Raw genomic sequence first — 18027 nt, 5'->3', positions numbered from 1 at the left:
GCCTCACCCAGCAACTGATAGGAACAGAATCAGAGACCCACAGCCAAATGCTAGGTCGAGCTCAGCGAATCCTGTGGAAGAGGGGAGAAAGGATTGTAGGAGACAGTGGGGTCAAGAAAATACACAGAACTTGGGGTCCCAGGGGCTCACAGAGACTGAACTGACAACCAGGGAGCCTGTGTGGGACCAGCCTAGGTCCTCCGCATATATGTTACAGATGTGTAACTTGGTCTTCTTGTAAGACTCCTAATGGTGTGAGCAGGGCTGTCTCTGCTTCTCGGACCTGTTCCTCCTGCTGGATTGCCTCATCCAGGCTTAATAGAAGAGGAGGTGCTTAGTTTCACTACTTGATATACTATGGCTGGTGATATCCCTGGGAGGCCTGGAAACAGAGGTAGAGGAGTAGACGGGAGGTAAAAACTAAAAAATAAATAAGCAAAAACAAAAAAACAAGAAAAAAAACCCTGTTAAACATAAAGTTGTAAAATATGCCTCTAGATTCAGGTCATTACTCTTAAGTGGCTGTTAGGGCAAATTTCCCTGTAGCTGGAGTAGCTCCCTCTGAAACTGCTTTCATCTTTATGGGTTGCTGCTGTGAGGAATAGGAGGGGAATCAGGGTGCAGCATGCATCTTTCCATACCTACAAGTGCCTCTTGGCCTTATTGATGGCACTGAATTCATCTTTTCAAATGTTTACCACAAAAGTCTTACTGGCTGTACTCATTTCTCCTTTGGAGACTTGTGGAAGCCCTGCTTGTTTGTATGGTCATTCCCTGGACATTACGGCTTCCCATCCTCTCTCATGTTTATGTTTCTGTGTCATTTTCTTTTACACATTAGCTTAAACAAGTATATTTTAAGCTCTTAATTGAAGTGGGCATTTTCAACTTTTTATAAGATAATCATGTTGACAAAAGAAATTTTCCTACAATAGGAAATTTGTTATTCCCTATCTGAATAGACTGCAGACTTGTGAGAGCCTGTGGAGAGGAGGAAGTGCAGGGGAGCTGTTTGAGTACACTTGGCTCTTGGTGGCAGGTCATGCTGGGACAAGACGACTAGCTTCTTTTGAGTATTTTCCTTCACAGAAAATTGCTTGTTATTCAAAGTGCTTATGTGATTTAGACAGCGGATAAATAGACTGTTTGGTGTGATGTTTAGCGCAGCAGGTGGTGAACAAATGGAATTTATAGTGACATTAGATTGTTGGGCTCCAAAGGAGGAAAGCGGAGCACAGTGCCTGTCAGTGAGGGTGTGAGGGGTGCTCTGTGCCTCCACTGGACTCCCTCTCATGGTGCCAGGAGACATTCTTCATCCTGTCTCAGGACAGAAGCGTTTGATTGGATGATTACAGTCTGGAGATGCTAATTCTACCTCCTCATTTCTTCAATTGGTCAGTGTGGTAGTCAGGATCCACTGATGGCCATGTGGCAAGCAGAGGGTACCTCATCGGAAAAGTGTTACAAAAACACATTCTTGGAAGCATTCATAAGTAGTAGTATTAATAGTTGAGTGAGTTTTAGAGAAAAAATGTAATATGAGATTAAAAATTAACCAAATAGTCTCTATGTCATATACTTATTTTTAGAGTTTTTTAATTGAAATAGAATTATACCGCTTTCCCTACTCATTTTCTTATCTCCAGCCACTCCCAGATATTCTTCCTCAAATCCTACCTGTTTCCCCTGCACTCTCAAGTTCACAGCCTCTTTTTCTTTTATTATTATCCTGTGTGTTTTCACGGATATGTGTGTGTGTGTGTGTGTGTGTGTGTATACATATAAACTCAGCAGGTTGTACATGCACTTGCGAGCGCGCGCGCACACACACACATGCGCGTGCACGCACGTGACCTGCTGAGTTTCTATTTGTTGTTTGTACGTATTTGGTTTCAGGGTTGACTACTGTTATTGGACAACCAATAACAGGGCTCATTCCTGGTAGAAGCTAATTTTCTTCTTCTAGCATTCATTAGTTGCATTGTAGTTCTCTGTGTAGGAGTCAGGCACACTGGGATTCCCTCCCTTCCACATTAGCATGGCCATTAATAGTGCCATTTTCCAGTCTTGTTTATTCAGCTAGGAGAGTCTGATAGCAAATTTCCTGGTGTTCCAGCTTTTATGATCTCTCTGCTGAACCACTGACACGGGATCTGTCAAGTAGATGTAACTCTTGGGACAGGCCCCCCGTCTCAATTAGGGTTTCTATTACTGTGATGGAACATCATGACCAAAGAGCAAGTTGGGGAGAAAAGGGTTTATTTGACTTACACTTCAGCATTGCTGTTCACCACTGAAGGAAATCAGGGCAGAGACTCAAAACAGGGCAGGATCCTGGAAGCAGAAGCTGATGCAGAGGCCATGGAGGGGAGCTGCTTACTGACTTGCTTCCCTTGGCTTACTCAGCCCATCTTCTTATAGATCCCAGGACCAGCAGCCCAGGAATGGTATCACCCACCATGGGGTGGACCCTCCTCCCCCCTTAATGACTAAATGAGAAAATACCTTACAGTTGGATCTCAAGGAGGCATTTCCTCAGCTGAGGCTCCTTCCTCTCATGACTCGATAGCTTGTGTAAAGTTGACACAAACCCCCCAGTACATTCCCTGACAATCCATCATCCTACATTGTGTGCAGTTGTGGTGTTCTGGGATGGTCTCCTTTTGCTTTACAGAGAGGTGGCTCATGCACCACATGTAATTATTTTCAATATATTTTATAATGAATGTTGCCTTTCTTTCTTTAACTTCTGTAATACCTGTTTTAGGACTGAAGGAGTTATCCCCTCTTCCCCTGAATCTCAAACGTTTATACAAAGAGACGCTAAACATCGAGCCCATCTTGATAATCATTTCTCCAGGAGCCGACCCTTCCCAGGAACTTCAAGAACTTGCTAATGCTGAAAGAAGCAGCGAGTGTTACCACCAGGTGGGTAGGGACTTCCCTGTTCTGCCCACCCCAGACCCTAGGTCCTAGCAGTGAATGGGCAGTTAAAGAACAGTGTTGAAAGGTGTCCGTATCCAGAACTCAAGACCAGCAAGAAGAGTCTTGTGAAGTGAATGTCCTTAAGGACCCTGAGATGGGAAAATTCTTCTGATTCATCCAGATTAGCCCAGTGACATCACCAGTATGTTTTTAAAGGGAAGCAGGTGATTGGGTGTGAAGGTACAGACTGTGAAGGGTAGGGGGAAGGCAGGAGGGGAGAAAAGATTCATTACCTTGATGGTAGATCAGCACAACTTCAGGCTTCCAAAAGCTTCAAGACCACTTGAGGTAAGGCACTAAACATTGTGTTTCCTTGTCAGAGCACAGTAGGGAACAGATACATCTGATGAAAGTTTGAAAATGACTTTAGAATTGTTAGATTGCTTTCATAGCAAATGCACTAGTGTTTACTTGGAAGTTCCTTGACTTAAAAGCAAAGAAATGCACAAATATTTTGAGCAAAATCTACTGAGTACCATACTGTTTTTCTTAAAGAGTGAGCTTTGTTCATTCCTATCATCTTTCAAGTCAACGTGCATGCAGGTTTAAAGAGGAATTTATTAGTTTATTGTCAGTTTTTGGAAAGTTACTATATCTCTTTCATTAAGATTTATGATTTAAAACACTATGATTTGAAAATTCAAATACTTCATACCCATTAAAATTTAAAAAGAAATAAATCTATGAAGGCAGCTCTGGTTGGTTGTAGGGTAGCACTGACAAGCCCTGGGCTCTCCATGCAGTCACTGGTGAGGATGGCATATTTGTTAGTACAGTATGCATGTGTGTGTGCTATGGAGCCAGGAGCGCGCCACAGACTCTACCTGTCATCAGTGACTTTGACGGGAAGATAAAAACTATACTCTAAACTATGAATTGTTTATTGCTCTTAGAAAAGATGATTAATTCTTGGTATTTGTTTTTGATTTTTCTTAAAGCCAGTTGTGGAGGTTTAGAATTTATTATCCTTCTCTGAAAATGTTATTTTAGAATGTTTTAGCTGATACTTTCTACTGGGGTTTTTGTTTGTGTAGGTTGCTATGGGTCAAGGTCAAGCTGATTTAGCAATACAAATGCTAAAAGAATGTGCCCGGAATGGAGACTGGCTCTGTTTGAAGAACTTACATCTTGTGGTGTCTTGGCTTCCAGTTCTGGAGAAGGTAGTGTCGTAGGGTTTCTATTGCTGTTAAGAGACACCAAGACCATGGCAACTCTTATAAAGGAAAACATTTAATTGGGGGCTGGCTTATCACGGCAGGAAGTATGGCAGTGCACAGTCAGACATGGTGCTAGAGAAGGAACCGAGATTTCTACATCTGGTCCCACAGGCAGCTGGAAGGCAGGAAGACGTTGGACCTGGCTTGAACATTTGAGACCTCAAAGCATTCCTTCCTCATGACACAAGGCCACACCACCTAATAGTGCCACTCCCTATGGGCCTACGGGGGTCATTTTCATTCAAACCACCATAGGTAGCTTGAGATGGATATGGCACAGGAACGCGAAGCATCAGTATCGAGTGATGTGTGTCGCATTTAGGGAAGGTAGTACTTGATAAGGTAATTGTAGGCCTATTCATTTTTGAAAACTGTATGTGTGCCAAACAAAATTGATCTTTTAGTAGTAAGTTGCAAAGTCCTGTCCTTTTAAAGAGTGGATAAGGGAATCCAAGAAATTACTGATTAAGATTGACAGAAGCATGGCAAATTTTTACAGAAAGAAAGTAGGAGATGCTTTAATGGATTGCCGAAGATCTCTTTATACCATCGCATATGCTCCTGTTTTGTTTTCTGTCTCTGAAATCACAGAGTTTCTTAGGCACTTATTAAAGCTAGTGTAAACTGAAGCAATGATCTCATTTTACTCACTTGGCCCCAGGAGGAAAATCATCTGAAGACAGAAGTGGTTGATATGTTGGAAAGGGAAACCTGTATTAAGTCTGTTACCCAGTTAAGAAAGGTCTTACTGATCTTGGGAGACATAACTCTAAAAAAGAGATGTTCCTGAAGCCTGAGCAGAGTGTGGCTCACGTGAGACAGAGGAAAGGCATCCTGGGTAATTAGCAGCACAGTAGACGAGTGTGTGGAGGTATGCATGGCTAGAGGGTGTGAGGTGCCTTTGACAGTACAAAGAGGGCTATGTAGGGAGTGTAGGGAGGTAGAGTTCAATGACTTAGAAAGGCTTAGGATTTAAGGAGCCAGAGAAAAGTTCTTACCAGAGGGGTTAGTAATTAATATTGAATTAAACCAGCTGAGTAGTATCTTAAATAGAATCAAACAGAACAGTAGATGAGGCCTGGCCTCATATCCTTGTGAAATGTTTAGAAGTATACAGTCCTCATAAATTGGCAATTACAGCATTTTGTGAAGAATAGGTAATTGATACATCTATAATTGAGACAACAACTAAGCTGATGAGCTCCTGGTTCTGTTACTTGTAATCAATAGAAATAGATTTGAAACCAAAGCTATCTGAATATTCACGTAATGCTTTCCATGGAAACCACTAGTATATAATATGTATCGAACAACTCACATGCATTTTAGGGTCTAAGGACCAGTAATCCTGCTTTCTGTTAGAAACGGTTGAGAGACACTGATTCAACATAATAATCAAATCTTAGCTAGAACTCTCTGAAACATATAGAGTAGATGATATTCCAAATCTTGAAAAACAATGTTTTTATTCCTTTTTTTCTCTTAAGTGGTTCAGCTCAAAATTTACAAGCATATTGGAAATATAGCCAAACAACAAATGTACCATTTCTCTTTAGTTTTTATAGATGTGCAAAATTCTGTTTAAACTTCATATTTTAAAAGTGTGAGATGTGAATACATTTTATCATTTTTAACTTTAGCCAGCACAATGGCCATGATTTTGCTATTTTTTTTTGCTCCTAGCTATCCTTTTCCATGACACTGATAATGAATATTAGAGTTTAATGAAGATTATATATATTTTTTTGTCGTTTTCATTGTCTTTTAGAGCAATCAGGGTGTTGTAGTTTGCTTTATTTTTGACAGGGTTTCACTCTGTAACCCAGACTGCACTGTAACTCATTCACTCGAGCAGTAGATACTTGTTGAGTATATGAAGGGAAGCCAAGATGTGCATGGGGGCTGGTTGCCTGCAGATTTCCCCTGGAGACACTAACACATAACTGCTGGGTGATGAGTGTGTACCTTCATTAGCACTGATAAAGTTGGAGCTGCGGTAGTGAGGACTGGAGAGGATGTTCCACCGAAACATGGTGCTTAGGTTATATGGCAACAGAAAGAAGTTATCAAGTTACCAAAAGGGGTATACCCAGAAAGAAGAATGCTTTGAGTAAATAACTTACATATATGATATGAAGGGTAAGGGCAGGTGAACTGTGTGTTGCCCTTTAAAACTGACTTTGTAGGGCATTGCTAACATTGCATAACTGAAAATGGGAATGGAACAATGAGGCTAAAGTCTAGCTGGCAGCTTCGGCTTCGTACCTATAGCTGAGGTTGACTTTGTACTGCAGGCACTTCGTGACCAGGTTGCCATAATCCGCGGAGTATCTATGTGCTTAGAGGTGGTTGGTATACATTGTAGATCCCAAGGTCACACAGCAAGTAAACGGCAAAGATCGGATGTCAGCTCAGAATAACTGACCAGACTCATGTTCCTATTTATTATGTATTGCTTAGCTGTTGTTAAATAAATCCAAATATTAAGAAACATCAAAGTATGACAAATATTTATTGGTTTTTAAAAAGGAATTGAATACTCTTCAACCTAAAGATACCTTTCGTCTGTGGCTCACTGCGGAGGTTCACCCTAACTTCACCCCCATTTTACTCCAGTCAAGCTTGAAGATAACATATGAGGTAAAATGATTCCCAAGTCCTATCCTGAGGTATAGAAGAGCAATAATCTATACATTGTTTTTAAAGTTATGTAAACATCTATTATTCAAAACTATAAAAATTTTTAATATTTCATGAGGTATAAATTACATAAATAGCATAAGATGGTAGAAAAAGGCTTTAAAGTTATTTCCAAATTTTATTTATCATTTTGTTATTGCAGACTCCACAATGCAAAATTTATCATCTTAATCATTTCCTGGATCACCTGACAATTCGACTTTTAACTTTCTGAAGTCCCTTTGTACTTTCCCCACTGTCCTTCCATAGTGGTTATGTTCCCACTAAGAACGCTCACGTTCTCTGCGTCTTTGCCAACATCTGTTTTTAATAACCCCCTGGTGGTCATCCTGATAGATGCTAGGTGATAAATCCTTGAGATTTTGACATGTGTTTCCATGACGACTATTGGTATTTAGTCTTTTCACGCTTGTTGAATGTTTGTGCATCTTCTCTGAAGAAATGTATATTGCATTTCCTTTCCCCCTTTTTAACTTCATTATTTTATTTTGATGTAGACAAACTACAACCACATCTGCCTATCTATATATCCCCAAATTTGAGTTACAGGCAGATCCATCTTACTTGTTATGTGAATTATTGTATTTTCAAGATATAGTCTGTAACTTCTTAGTCATCATAATAGGTTGAATCAAAGGTTTAAAAACTGTGCCCCTCCTTTCTCCTGTTAGCATTCAGCATCACACTTGTATTAGAAATGGCAATTTTGGTTTGGTAAACAGGAAATTCTTAATGATCACATGAAATTTACTTTGTTATTTTGAATACCTTTGGTGATCAAGATTTATTTTATTTTGAAAATACTATTGATTAGCAAATAACTGAACTATTTGGTGCAAGGTTTAAGGCTGCTTTTATATTTGTATACTTTGCAGTAACAGAAAATTAAATTGGGCTTTTGTGTGTTGAAACAGGTCTCCTTTGTGTGTAATGTTTTAAGCGGTAGGATGTATGTTCATATCTTATTCTTTTAGTCACCTCCAGGTTTGAAGAAGAATTTGATGCGTACTTATGAGTCTTGGACTCCTGAGCAAATTAGTAAAAAAGATAACCTGCACCGGGCTCATGCTCTTTTTAGTTTAGCATGGTTTCACGCTGCCTGTCAAGAAAGAAGAAATTATATTCCACAGGTAATTATGTTTTGATGGAACTTAATACATTTATTAGGATTTTTATAATTTAGTGTGTAAAGGTGGGGTTATGTCATTGTTTGGTTTTTTAATTTAGTGTTTTTCTGTTAGCTCACTACACTGTATAATGTCTGGTTATATGCTTAATGTACCATTGATTTGATGACCAAAGGCCAGCCTGTGACCCAGTGGAGGTAGCCAGTGAGCATCAAGTACTACTCCTGTGGTGGATATCTTAGCAGGTATCTCAAATTTCAAAAATTAAACCTCCCATACCTGTTTCCTCCAGGATAGCCTTAGTTAAATGCCTTCACACCTCATTGCTTTCTCAAGTTAGCATCCCAAGAATTGTTCTTGGTGTATCATCTGCTCACTTTTCTCCTCAATCCATTATCAGGTACTAGTCTATCTCAAAACATAACTCCAATGTGTGTAGCCATAAGCTAGTAGGGAGCATGATTAAAGTACTACGATTTTTGCTTCTTAGTTACTTGGTAACCCTTTCCCAGCCTGACGTTCTTTCAGGGATCTACATATCCTTCAGATCAAAGCCAGTCTCTTTCTGCTTCCATTGGATCCAATTCAAAACTGTTAATCTCTTCCTGTTTTCAAAATATCACTTTTCTATACATTATATTCTTTCCTCTTATCTCCTAGATTGGGTCAGATTTTTCTCATAGGTAGCACATATGTTTCTTACCACCAAACCTTATAGAGATATGTTTTACATATATTTTTCTCTGCACTTGCCTGGAAAAGCTACAAGGAAATAGATTCATGTTTGGGTTTTTTTCTTACGTACTTGGAATCTTATCTGTAATGAACATTTATGAGGTATTTTGAATGGTTAATCAATACTAATACTATTCAAGTTTTAAAAATTTTAGTTTGAACTTAATCAATTATATTATTAGTGTAGTTAATGGAAATCCTATAGAAATTACTTTTGTATCTTACATTATTGTTCTGTAGTATCATGTTTTAGGCGTGTTTTTACATAAACATCACAGCTGTTAGGTAGTTGTTTGTATAAATTAATGTACAGAAACAACGTATACTTTTAGGACTTATTTTGGCAGTTGTTTCGTGTTTGTGGACAAAATGTTTAGTTCTGGAGCATGAAGGTATAGGAAACACATTACTGTGCATGTGGTATATAGATTAAGAAAGGTACTACATCAATTTGTGCTCTCTATGCTGTGTGCATAGTGATAAAAACTAGAGTAGAGCCGGGCGGTGGTGGCGCATGCCTTTAATCCCAGTACTCGGGAGGCAGAGGCAGGCGGATCTCTGTGAGTTCGAGACCAGCCTGGTCTACAAGAGCTAGTTCCAGGACAGGCTCCAAAACCACAGAGAAACCCTGTCTTGAAAAAACAAAACAAACAAACAAACAAACAAACAAAAAAAAAAAGACTGGAATTACAAACTCATTTTCATGTTTCTGAGGTCAGTAAATTTTTAAAAATGCTATTTTAAACATATGCTGCATTGATTTTTAAAGATTTTATTTTTTAGTATATAGTGAGTATTTTTTCTTAAATTTTTGAGGGTGGTGATGTCTGATGCATGTCTTTGATTTTACTGTGTCTTAAATTTTCTTTGATAGGGTTGGACCAAGTTTTATGAGTTTTCTTTATCAGATCTTCGGGCTGGGTACAACATCATTGACAGGCTCTTCGATGGTAAGCTTTAAGAAACAAAGCCAAGCCTAGACTTGTACTGCTGCACATGTTTTACCTAAGTGGCTAATTCCCATCACACATCTGGGGTTTTGCTTTGTGTTTGGTATTTTAATGCGCTGATTTCTATGCCTGTGTTATCTGAAGGTTCTTGGGTTTGGTCATTGATTTGATATAATGCATTAGAATTCCGACTTACCAATAGTTTACAGGAAACAGATCTAGAAAGAGCTTGTGTCCATTTTGTGGCCTACAAAATTTTCAGGCCTAACTGAATTGTTCAGATCTCTTTCTAAGGAATGAACGAATGCTCTGGATAACAGCAGAGCAGAACTAGAACCGAGAATTTGCAGAGTCCTGGTGGGATTCCTAAGTCAGTCTACTGAAACAGTGCAGGGATGAAACCTGGGACTTCATCCCATAGGGCCATTTAGCCCTTGGCTTCCTTGAAGCCAGTAGCACTCGAATCCCTGGATCCAGTTGTCCATTGCTGAGACAGGAGCCATTAAAGCTTAGACACACGGTGGATCAGAGAACAGATTAGACTGATAGAAATCTAAATTTAAGTCTTCCTTCCTTCCTTCCTTCCTTCCTTCCTTCCTTCCTTCCTTCTTCCATGTCACATTATGGTTCATTTTGCCTGCACTAAAGCCTTAGCATTGTGTATGTGTGCAGCTTCTTTCCTGGTCTCCCATGCTCCTGCCCCATTTGAGCATGCTCCATACTGTGAAGCCATCCATCTGGAAAGGTAAGACTTGGCTTCCTTCCTTAACTCTGCAGCCACTTGGGCTTCCCATTTGAGACAGGTTTTCATGGTGTCTCTTCCCCGAAAGGCTCCTCTCTGCAGTTATTAAGTCTCACTTCTGTCATTTGCATCTCAGCTTAGAAGTTTCTTCTCCATCAAAGCATTTTCTTGATAGTATGTTCAGAGGATCTTTTTGTTACCTTCCTTCTTGCTTTCTTGTTATAATAACTCAGAACTGCCTAATACCCATCTGCTTATTTGCACATTTGTGAGGGTGAAAACATGTTCAGACTGTGAAGTGAACAGAACACTGCCCGTTTGTGTGCTGCTTTGTTTCTGTCTACTGCACTCTAGCGTGTGATGCTGGCAGGGCAAGGGAATGTCTGTCCTTCATTTCTCACCTGCATGTTAACTCTACCATGGCGTCTGTCACAGGCATTAGACATAATTCTGTAGTCTGTTTTTAGCAAAGGGTTAAGGATGAATGCCTGGGTTGAGAAAACCACATGGAGCAGCTACCCTTTAGCACACTTACTGGGTTAAAATTGTTGGCTGTCTTTTCATGATTTAAGTTCTCTTCAGCAACGAATGTTTGGAGAGCATGTCTAAAAGAAAAACAAGATTTTTTTAAATATAAAATTTCCTCAATCTGTTTCATATGCTGGCATTTTTACTTTGTAAACTTGTTTCTGCATTGCTTGGTAAACTATTTAGCATTGCCTGCCATTATGACTGTGTCCATTAGTGAATATGAAGGTTGGATGGGAAACTGGACCATAGTGAAGTTCCCTGCATTATAGTTGCTATTGTTAGTAAGGTGTCAGCTGGGGACAATTTCTCATTCCTCTGCTAATTCTGCAGAATGCAACATAAATCACTTGTGTCTCGAGGCTTAGAGTAGCATTGCTTTTGTTCCTTTGCTTTGCCTGTCTCTGAATTTTATAGCGGTGAAATAGCAATAGTAAATAGGAAAATATAAGTATATTAAATGAGCAGCAGTAGCAAACCAGTAATACCAGTGAAGCTAACTGGCTATCTGAATATAATGACATGTTTATTCTATTTACTGGATTGCATAAGTCTCTAGTGCAGAACTCAGTTCTGTTGTAGAAGGCAGCTTCCCTTTGTGTGTATCTTTTGGTGCTGTAGCAATGGACACGATGCCTAAGGGCTCTGTCCGTCATCTGCACTCCCGCCATGCTCTGTTTCTCTTCCTAGAATAGCAGAGCTGACTGTAGCCTGTAGCATGGCACAGACCCTGTGTGAGGACCTGCTGCAGCTCCTCGTTTAGTCAGGTTGTCTTGGGAGCTGCTTGTTTGACCAAGCACGAGTGATAGTGTACGCTGAGTCTACATATTTGCTGACATGGGACAGCCATTCCAGATAGTGTTACATTTGGAACAGGTTTTTCCAAGGTGTCTCCAGATTAATTCACCATTACTATGTGGTTAGAAAACTGGATGGCCTTGTATTCAGAATGTGCGGTTTATGTTCTAGAGCTTTAGGATCCTGTGATTTCCTCATGGTGACTCAGCCTCCTAGATCTCAGCTGTCATTTTCATAGCTTGATTGAGTTGATAGGTGTAAATTCATTGGAAAGAAAATCTTTACTAATATTTAATGGCCATTTAAAGAAATCATTAAGTTATATTAAGTATATTGCCATATCCTAGTGATTTAAATCTTTTTTTTTTTCATTTTAAAAGTGAATAAAAGGAAGGTAAGACCTGGAGGCTGGGGGCACTGTAAAGTGCTGTCTTCTGGACATGGCCTGATTCCTGTGAGCTCACAGAGCTTTTGCTTCCTCCGTAAGAAAGCAGAAGGAATCCCAGCATCTACAGAGTGGATGATGTGCAGGCCTCATGCCTTCCTGGGGAGCCACTAGCACCTGCTTGGGAAGGAAAAGCATCATTCTTTCCTGGAGGACCGGCCACTTGTAGGAGCGCCAAGCGCCGTGCCAGTGAATGCCCCGTGTCCATGCATGCACAGGCAGCACTGACTGGACTTGGCGGGCTTCCAAAGGGAAAGAAAGGAATAAAGTTGGGAAGGGGGCATTGTATGCCTGGATGAAATTCTGAAGAATAAAGAGAATCTTTTTAAAAGTAGAATTAATATAGGTGTCTATTTTTTTTCATAGGTACCAAAGATGTCCAGTGGGAATTTGTGCATGGCTTACTTGAAAATGCTATCTATGGAGGCCGCGTAGATAACTGTTTTGACCTCAGGGTTCTTCAGTCATACTTGAAGCAGTTTTTTAATTCTTCTGTAATTGATGTACCAAACCAAAGGAACAAGAAAAGCATTTTTCCATATTCCATATCTCTCCCAAACTCCTGCAGCATTTTGGTAGGTAGAAATAATAATTTCCCATGCATTTTCTGGACCTGTACATACATGAATTGTATGATGAATATGTTTGCAGTACAGATTGTTTGTTTTGGCAATACACATTCTGATTTTTAGAACTTGCATCAATAAAAACTTGGTTTAAGTGATTGGTCATTGTGATTGTAAGATAGTATGCAGACAAACTGGGAGTATGGTGCCAAGGAAACTCACTTGATGCTAGGCTTCTGTGAAGAGCTATAATGGGAGCTGTACCACTTCTGGAATGGCAAGGAATACAAAATATACCTTACTGTAAAGCCTGCCTAGCTTCAGTCTGTGATAGGCATAGATATGTGGAACAGACCTAAACAGTACAAAAAAAAAAAAGGGCTGTTCATTTATCTGTGGCCGTTGTTGCTTACATGTGTGTTTATTTTAGCAAGCAAGAGTTTTTGCCTCAAGTCCTGACATGCAAGCTCTGGATGCTACTCACCATTTCTGTGGCATGTGCTAAATATAGCCCATAGAATCCAACTGTGTCTACTTTCCCATAAGCCTGTGTTTGTATATATGCTACATGACTTTTTACTAAAGAAGGTACTGTGACATTTCTTCATGAATTGCAAAGAAAAGCATATGTGCTTGATTTATATATTACTCTGATTTTGTGATTTTTTTTTCCTTACTCAAGTAATTTTTCAAAAATATTCTTGATTTGAGGGGGCTGGAGAGATGGCTCAGTGGTTAAGAGCATTGCCTGCTCTTCCAAAGGTCCTGAGTTCAATTCCCAGCAACTACATGGTGGCTCACAACCATCTGTAATGAGGTCTGGTGCCCTCTTCTGGCCTGCAGACAGAATATTGTATGCATAATAAATAAATAAATAAACATTTTAAAAAAATATTCTTGATTTGAAAAAAAAAAACCCAAAAGCCTAAGAAGTACTGTTAAAATCGGTACTTATTGAATATAATTGCTGTTGTTAATAACAAGACTGCTTGATTCGTGTGTCCTTTATTTACCTAAACACTCAACAGTGTACTGTTCAGAGCCAGTACCGTTCCAAGTACTGTGGAAAGGGACACGGTGTGATACTAGTTTCAGGTACTAGAACAGCAGAGCAGATGAGCGAATGTCTGTGTTTTCAGGTGATCTCTCCCAACAAGTTGTAGGTTTGTATCACTTGAAACTTATTTCCAATAATAAAATTCATGCAGAAATGTGCACAAAATAGGTGTGCAAGTAATTACTTTTATATCTTAGACACATGAGTATAAGCAGCTTGCAGTATCCTCAGCCAGCCACACGCCCTGATCCTGCTTCCTCTGGCTACTACTTGTTTCACAGAAGAGGCTTTGTACTGATTTCCAATCACCTAATCTTTGTGTAAATGATGGTGTACGGTAGACATCTTGTGTCTCTGTGAGGATCTGTTCTTGGGATTGGTGACTGCCATGCTGCTAGTTAGCCAGTCAGTCTCAGAAGACAAACCCCTCCAACCAGTCTAGAGCATAGTTTGGAATGAATCAAGTGTTTAACTTTTCACAGGTAATAGTTTTAATTTCATCAGATTTATAACAGTCTCTGTTCAGCTTTCTGTCCTATTCCATTGGCTGCCACATTTCCCAGAGGGCTGGGAATGTGCCCATGAGACTGCAAATGCACGCTCTGTGTATGTATGTAACAGTCGCTGGGAGGAAATTGACAGTCATAGAGCTTAAGGACAGACTGTCAGAGGACATCCTAGTCCTGGGCTTCCTGGAATTTTACTGTTTTCTTCAAGGGCAGCTACCAAGGATGAGACAGAATGAAAAGAAATTGCCCTTGCTCAGCAGATGCTGTGTAATTGCATATGTGTGTGCATATATTACTTTAGTGTAATTTACCCCTATGAGAATAACTCTCTGCTTTGGACCAAAGTGAATGAGTGTTTTCTTGGTCTCCCCTTGAGTTTTCATCTAAAATTAGGAATAAGTTAAGTGTTAGACTGGTGCCAAGGAAGTGTACACAGTCCTCAGAGTGATCTTTAGCATGAGATTATCAATGGGTTATTATTGTGTGTCAACACCCACTTCCCCAGTGACAGAAAACAGGTGTGCAGGTGGGACTGCCTGGTGACAGCAGTGGAACACCAGGTTGTGATTATAGGTTGTTTTAAAATAAAACAACCAGTGATTGTGAGATATGTAGGAGCTGAACTCTGCAGGTGGGCTTTCGTGTGCTGTAAGAAATTAAGACTCCTTAAATACATCTAGCCTAGCCTCTTACGCATGGTCAGCAGATCCACTATGTATGTTTGAATCCACTTGGAGATTCTGCATGTAAGGAACTGGAACAGGAAAATACGGCACCGAGCAGTTAATGCACAGAGTGTCAGTGACAGCGCTTGCTCTAGGGGATCAGAACACTGTAGAAGTGTTTATCCAGCAAATATGAAATGTGAGCACTTATTTAGTAGTTTGTCCATTGTCCACCGTGTGATTTTTGTGTTTGTAAGTCCGCCTTCGGTGACTAGCTTTTCCTTCGTTACCTGTAGGACTATCGGGCTGTCATTGAGAAGCTCCCTGAAGATGATAAACCCAGTTTCTTTGGTCTGCCCGCCAACATCGCTCGCTCATCTCAGCGCGATGACCAGTTCTCAGGTGAGGTGCCAGAGTGGGCTCTCAGAACATGCTGCTCCTGAGCACAACCACTCCTTACAACTTTATTTCATTTAACAGAGAACACTCCATTTTTACCTTCAGTTTTAAAGGTGTCAAGTGATTTTACCCTGGTATATTTCCTAAATAACACTGAATACATCAATTTTATTTAAACATTTGATTTATTCCTGTGAAAGACTTTAATATGATTACTTTAAATGTAACTTGTATGAGTGAACTTGCCACCAAATTTAATACTGTTCTAGCATGCAGAATTAAATACCTATTCTTTCTTTTTGCATTGTCTTATAGAAGATATTGTCTGATATGAATTAATTACTGGATATTACATATCTTTGATTTTTGAAATCAGATAGTTAGTGTTCCATCACTGTGACCAAATGCCTGAGGACAGCCTAAAGAGCAAATGTCTTCCCAGGCTTCAGAGCATTGCTTTTAAGCCTCTGAACAAGGCAGTCTGGTGGAGACTGCTGACATCACGGGAGCCAGAGGAAGCAGGCAGAAGTGTATGACAAAACTCCCATGTGATGTGACTCCTCATGGTCCACTGACTTCTCGATAAGCCGTTAGCTTGAGACAAGCGCTTACTCTGAAGCACAGTACACAGGAACAACTTGTCTATAGGGCTTATGTTGTTGCCGCTCGGTGACTTGAACAGCTCCTGTTTACTGACCTCACCAAGTCTGAAGCCCTTCCCAGTGCTGTGTTCAGGGGCTTATTCACTGTTCACTGACTCTTTCAAATAGGAGCTGCTACTTTTACCTTTTAACAATTGAGGAAAGAGACACAGAGATTGTTTATTTTAAGATGCCCAAGATCTAGGGCAGAGCTGGACTTTTAACTCAGGCTTTCTGATTTATTCTTCTTTAGAAATTTTTCTTTACTGTTTTGTAGGTGGAGACTGCTTGTTCATTTCCTGGCCACCCAGACCGGAAATAATCACACAGAAACTATATAATTACAATACTATTAGCTTATGCATATGTCTAGCTAACCTTTATATTTTAAATCAACCCATCTCTATTAATCTGTGCATCACCATAAGGTTGTCGCCTACCGGCAAGGTGCCGGCAGACTCCAGCAGGTGTCTTTCTCCTTTGGTGGCTACGGTGTCTCCCTGACTCTGCCTTCTTTTCTCCTCTATCTGTGCTTGAAATTCCCACCTTGCTCTAAGCCACTGGCTGAAATAGCTTTATTCATTAACCAATAAAAGCTACACATCTACAGAAGTACTTTGCACACCAGTGTTTTGTTTTAAATATGTGTTTTACCTGCGTGCGCATCTCTCTGTCCACCATGTGCATGCCTTGTGCCCACAGAGGCCAGAGAGAACATCAGATTCCTTAGACTGCAGCTGCAGATACATGATTTGGGGACTGAGGGCTCAGCCAGGTCCTCTGGAAGAACAAGGACTCTTAGCTGATGAACTGTCTCTCCAGCCTCTCTTTCCCCACCTCTTGCTTTCTTTCTGTTTTTTTTAACACCCCAACCAAAGGTTCCACTCCCTCCTCTCCTCCCAGTTCCTCCTGCCCCTGCCATCTACTCCTCCTTGTTCCTCCTTCTCTGTCTCTCTTCAGATAGGAGCACAGCCCCTCGTATGTATGTGCATCTGTGAGTGCGGGCTTGTAGAGGACTGTAGGGCAGTGCCTGTGGAGCCAGAGGAGGGTATCAGATGCTGTGGGGCTGCAGTTACATGCAGGTAGTTGTGAGCTGCCTGACTTGAGCACTGGTAACCACACTTGGATCCTCTGCCAGAGTGGTGGTATACTCCTAGCTGCTGATGACTTGAGCACTGGTAACCACACTTGGATCCTCTGCCAGAGTAGTGTACTCCTGGCTGCTGAGCTCTCATGCAGGTGGTTATGAGCTGCCTGACTTGAGTACTGGTAACCACACTTGGACCCTCTGCCAGAGTGGTGGTATACTCCTAGCTGCTGATGACTTGAGCACTGGTAACCACACTTGGACCCTCTGCCAGAGTGGTATACTCCTAGCTGCTGATGACTTGAGCACTGGTAACCAGACTTGGATCCTCTGCAAGAGTAGTGTACTCCTAGCTGCTGAGCTATCTCACTCGCCATGTAATAGAGAAAGGTGTTTGAATTTATCTTGAGTTATTCTTCTTTACCATTTCCTATAGCAACTGGCCCTCACGCATGCATGTGCTTAGTAACATGGATCTTTGCAGGTGCAAATGATATGGAATGAGCCATTTCAGAGGTTCTTATCATAGTCTGTAGATGGAGGCTCCAGCAGCCTTTAAACACTTACATTCATTCTTTGCAGGCACTGTAATTAGGAGGTATTTCCTTAGTTAAGTCTATGTGGTTATACTATACTGTTGCTTATCCAACACTTCTTAAGTTGTTGTTTCCTCCTGTTTTGTCATTAAGTATATTAACTGTTTTGAAATTTCAGTGCTCATTCTTCAATCATTGCAAAACAATTTGAACATATATTTATAAAAATATTGTTCCTTAGAACAAATGAGCTTTCTGTCTCTGCCAGTGAAGACAATCTCCAGTTCCTGTTTGTTTTCTCATTTAAAGTGTCCCTTGAGTTCGAGAATGTGCCTCTTCC

At 40.5% G+C, this 18027-nt stretch overlaps 1 protein-coding gene across 1 annotated transcript in view; it reads left to right on the top strand.

The window, feature by feature from the left end:
* Dync2h1 (dynein cytoplasmic 2 heavy chain 1) overlaps positions 1-18027 on the top strand; it is a 225006-nt gene that overhangs the window by 154708 nt on the left and 52271 nt on the right. Inside the window, exons 77-83 of the mRNA XM_041657101.1 lie at positions 2768-2928; positions 4020-4145; positions 6732-6842; positions 7877-8032; positions 9639-9714; positions 12594-12802; positions 15321-15431. Coding sequence (XP_041513035.1) covers positions 2768-2928; positions 4020-4145; positions 6732-6842; positions 7877-8032; positions 9639-9714; positions 12594-12802; positions 15321-15431 — 950 coding nt within the window. The remainder of the gene's footprint in view (positions 1-2767; positions 2929-4019; positions 4146-6731; positions 6843-7876; positions 8033-9638; positions 9715-12593; positions 12803-15320; positions 15432-18027) is intronic.

The sequence above is a fragment of the Microtus oregoni genome, unplaced genomic scaffold, assembly GCF_018167655.1.
Source record: "Microtus oregoni isolate MIOR12 unplaced genomic scaffold, Mior012 000008F_ref0000371, whole genome shotgun sequence".
NCBI lineage: Eukaryota > Metazoa > Chordata > Mammalia > Rodentia > Cricetidae > Microtus > Microtus oregoni.
Note: the sequence above shows the minus strand (reverse complement) of the source record. Positions and strands in the feature narration are given on the sequence as shown.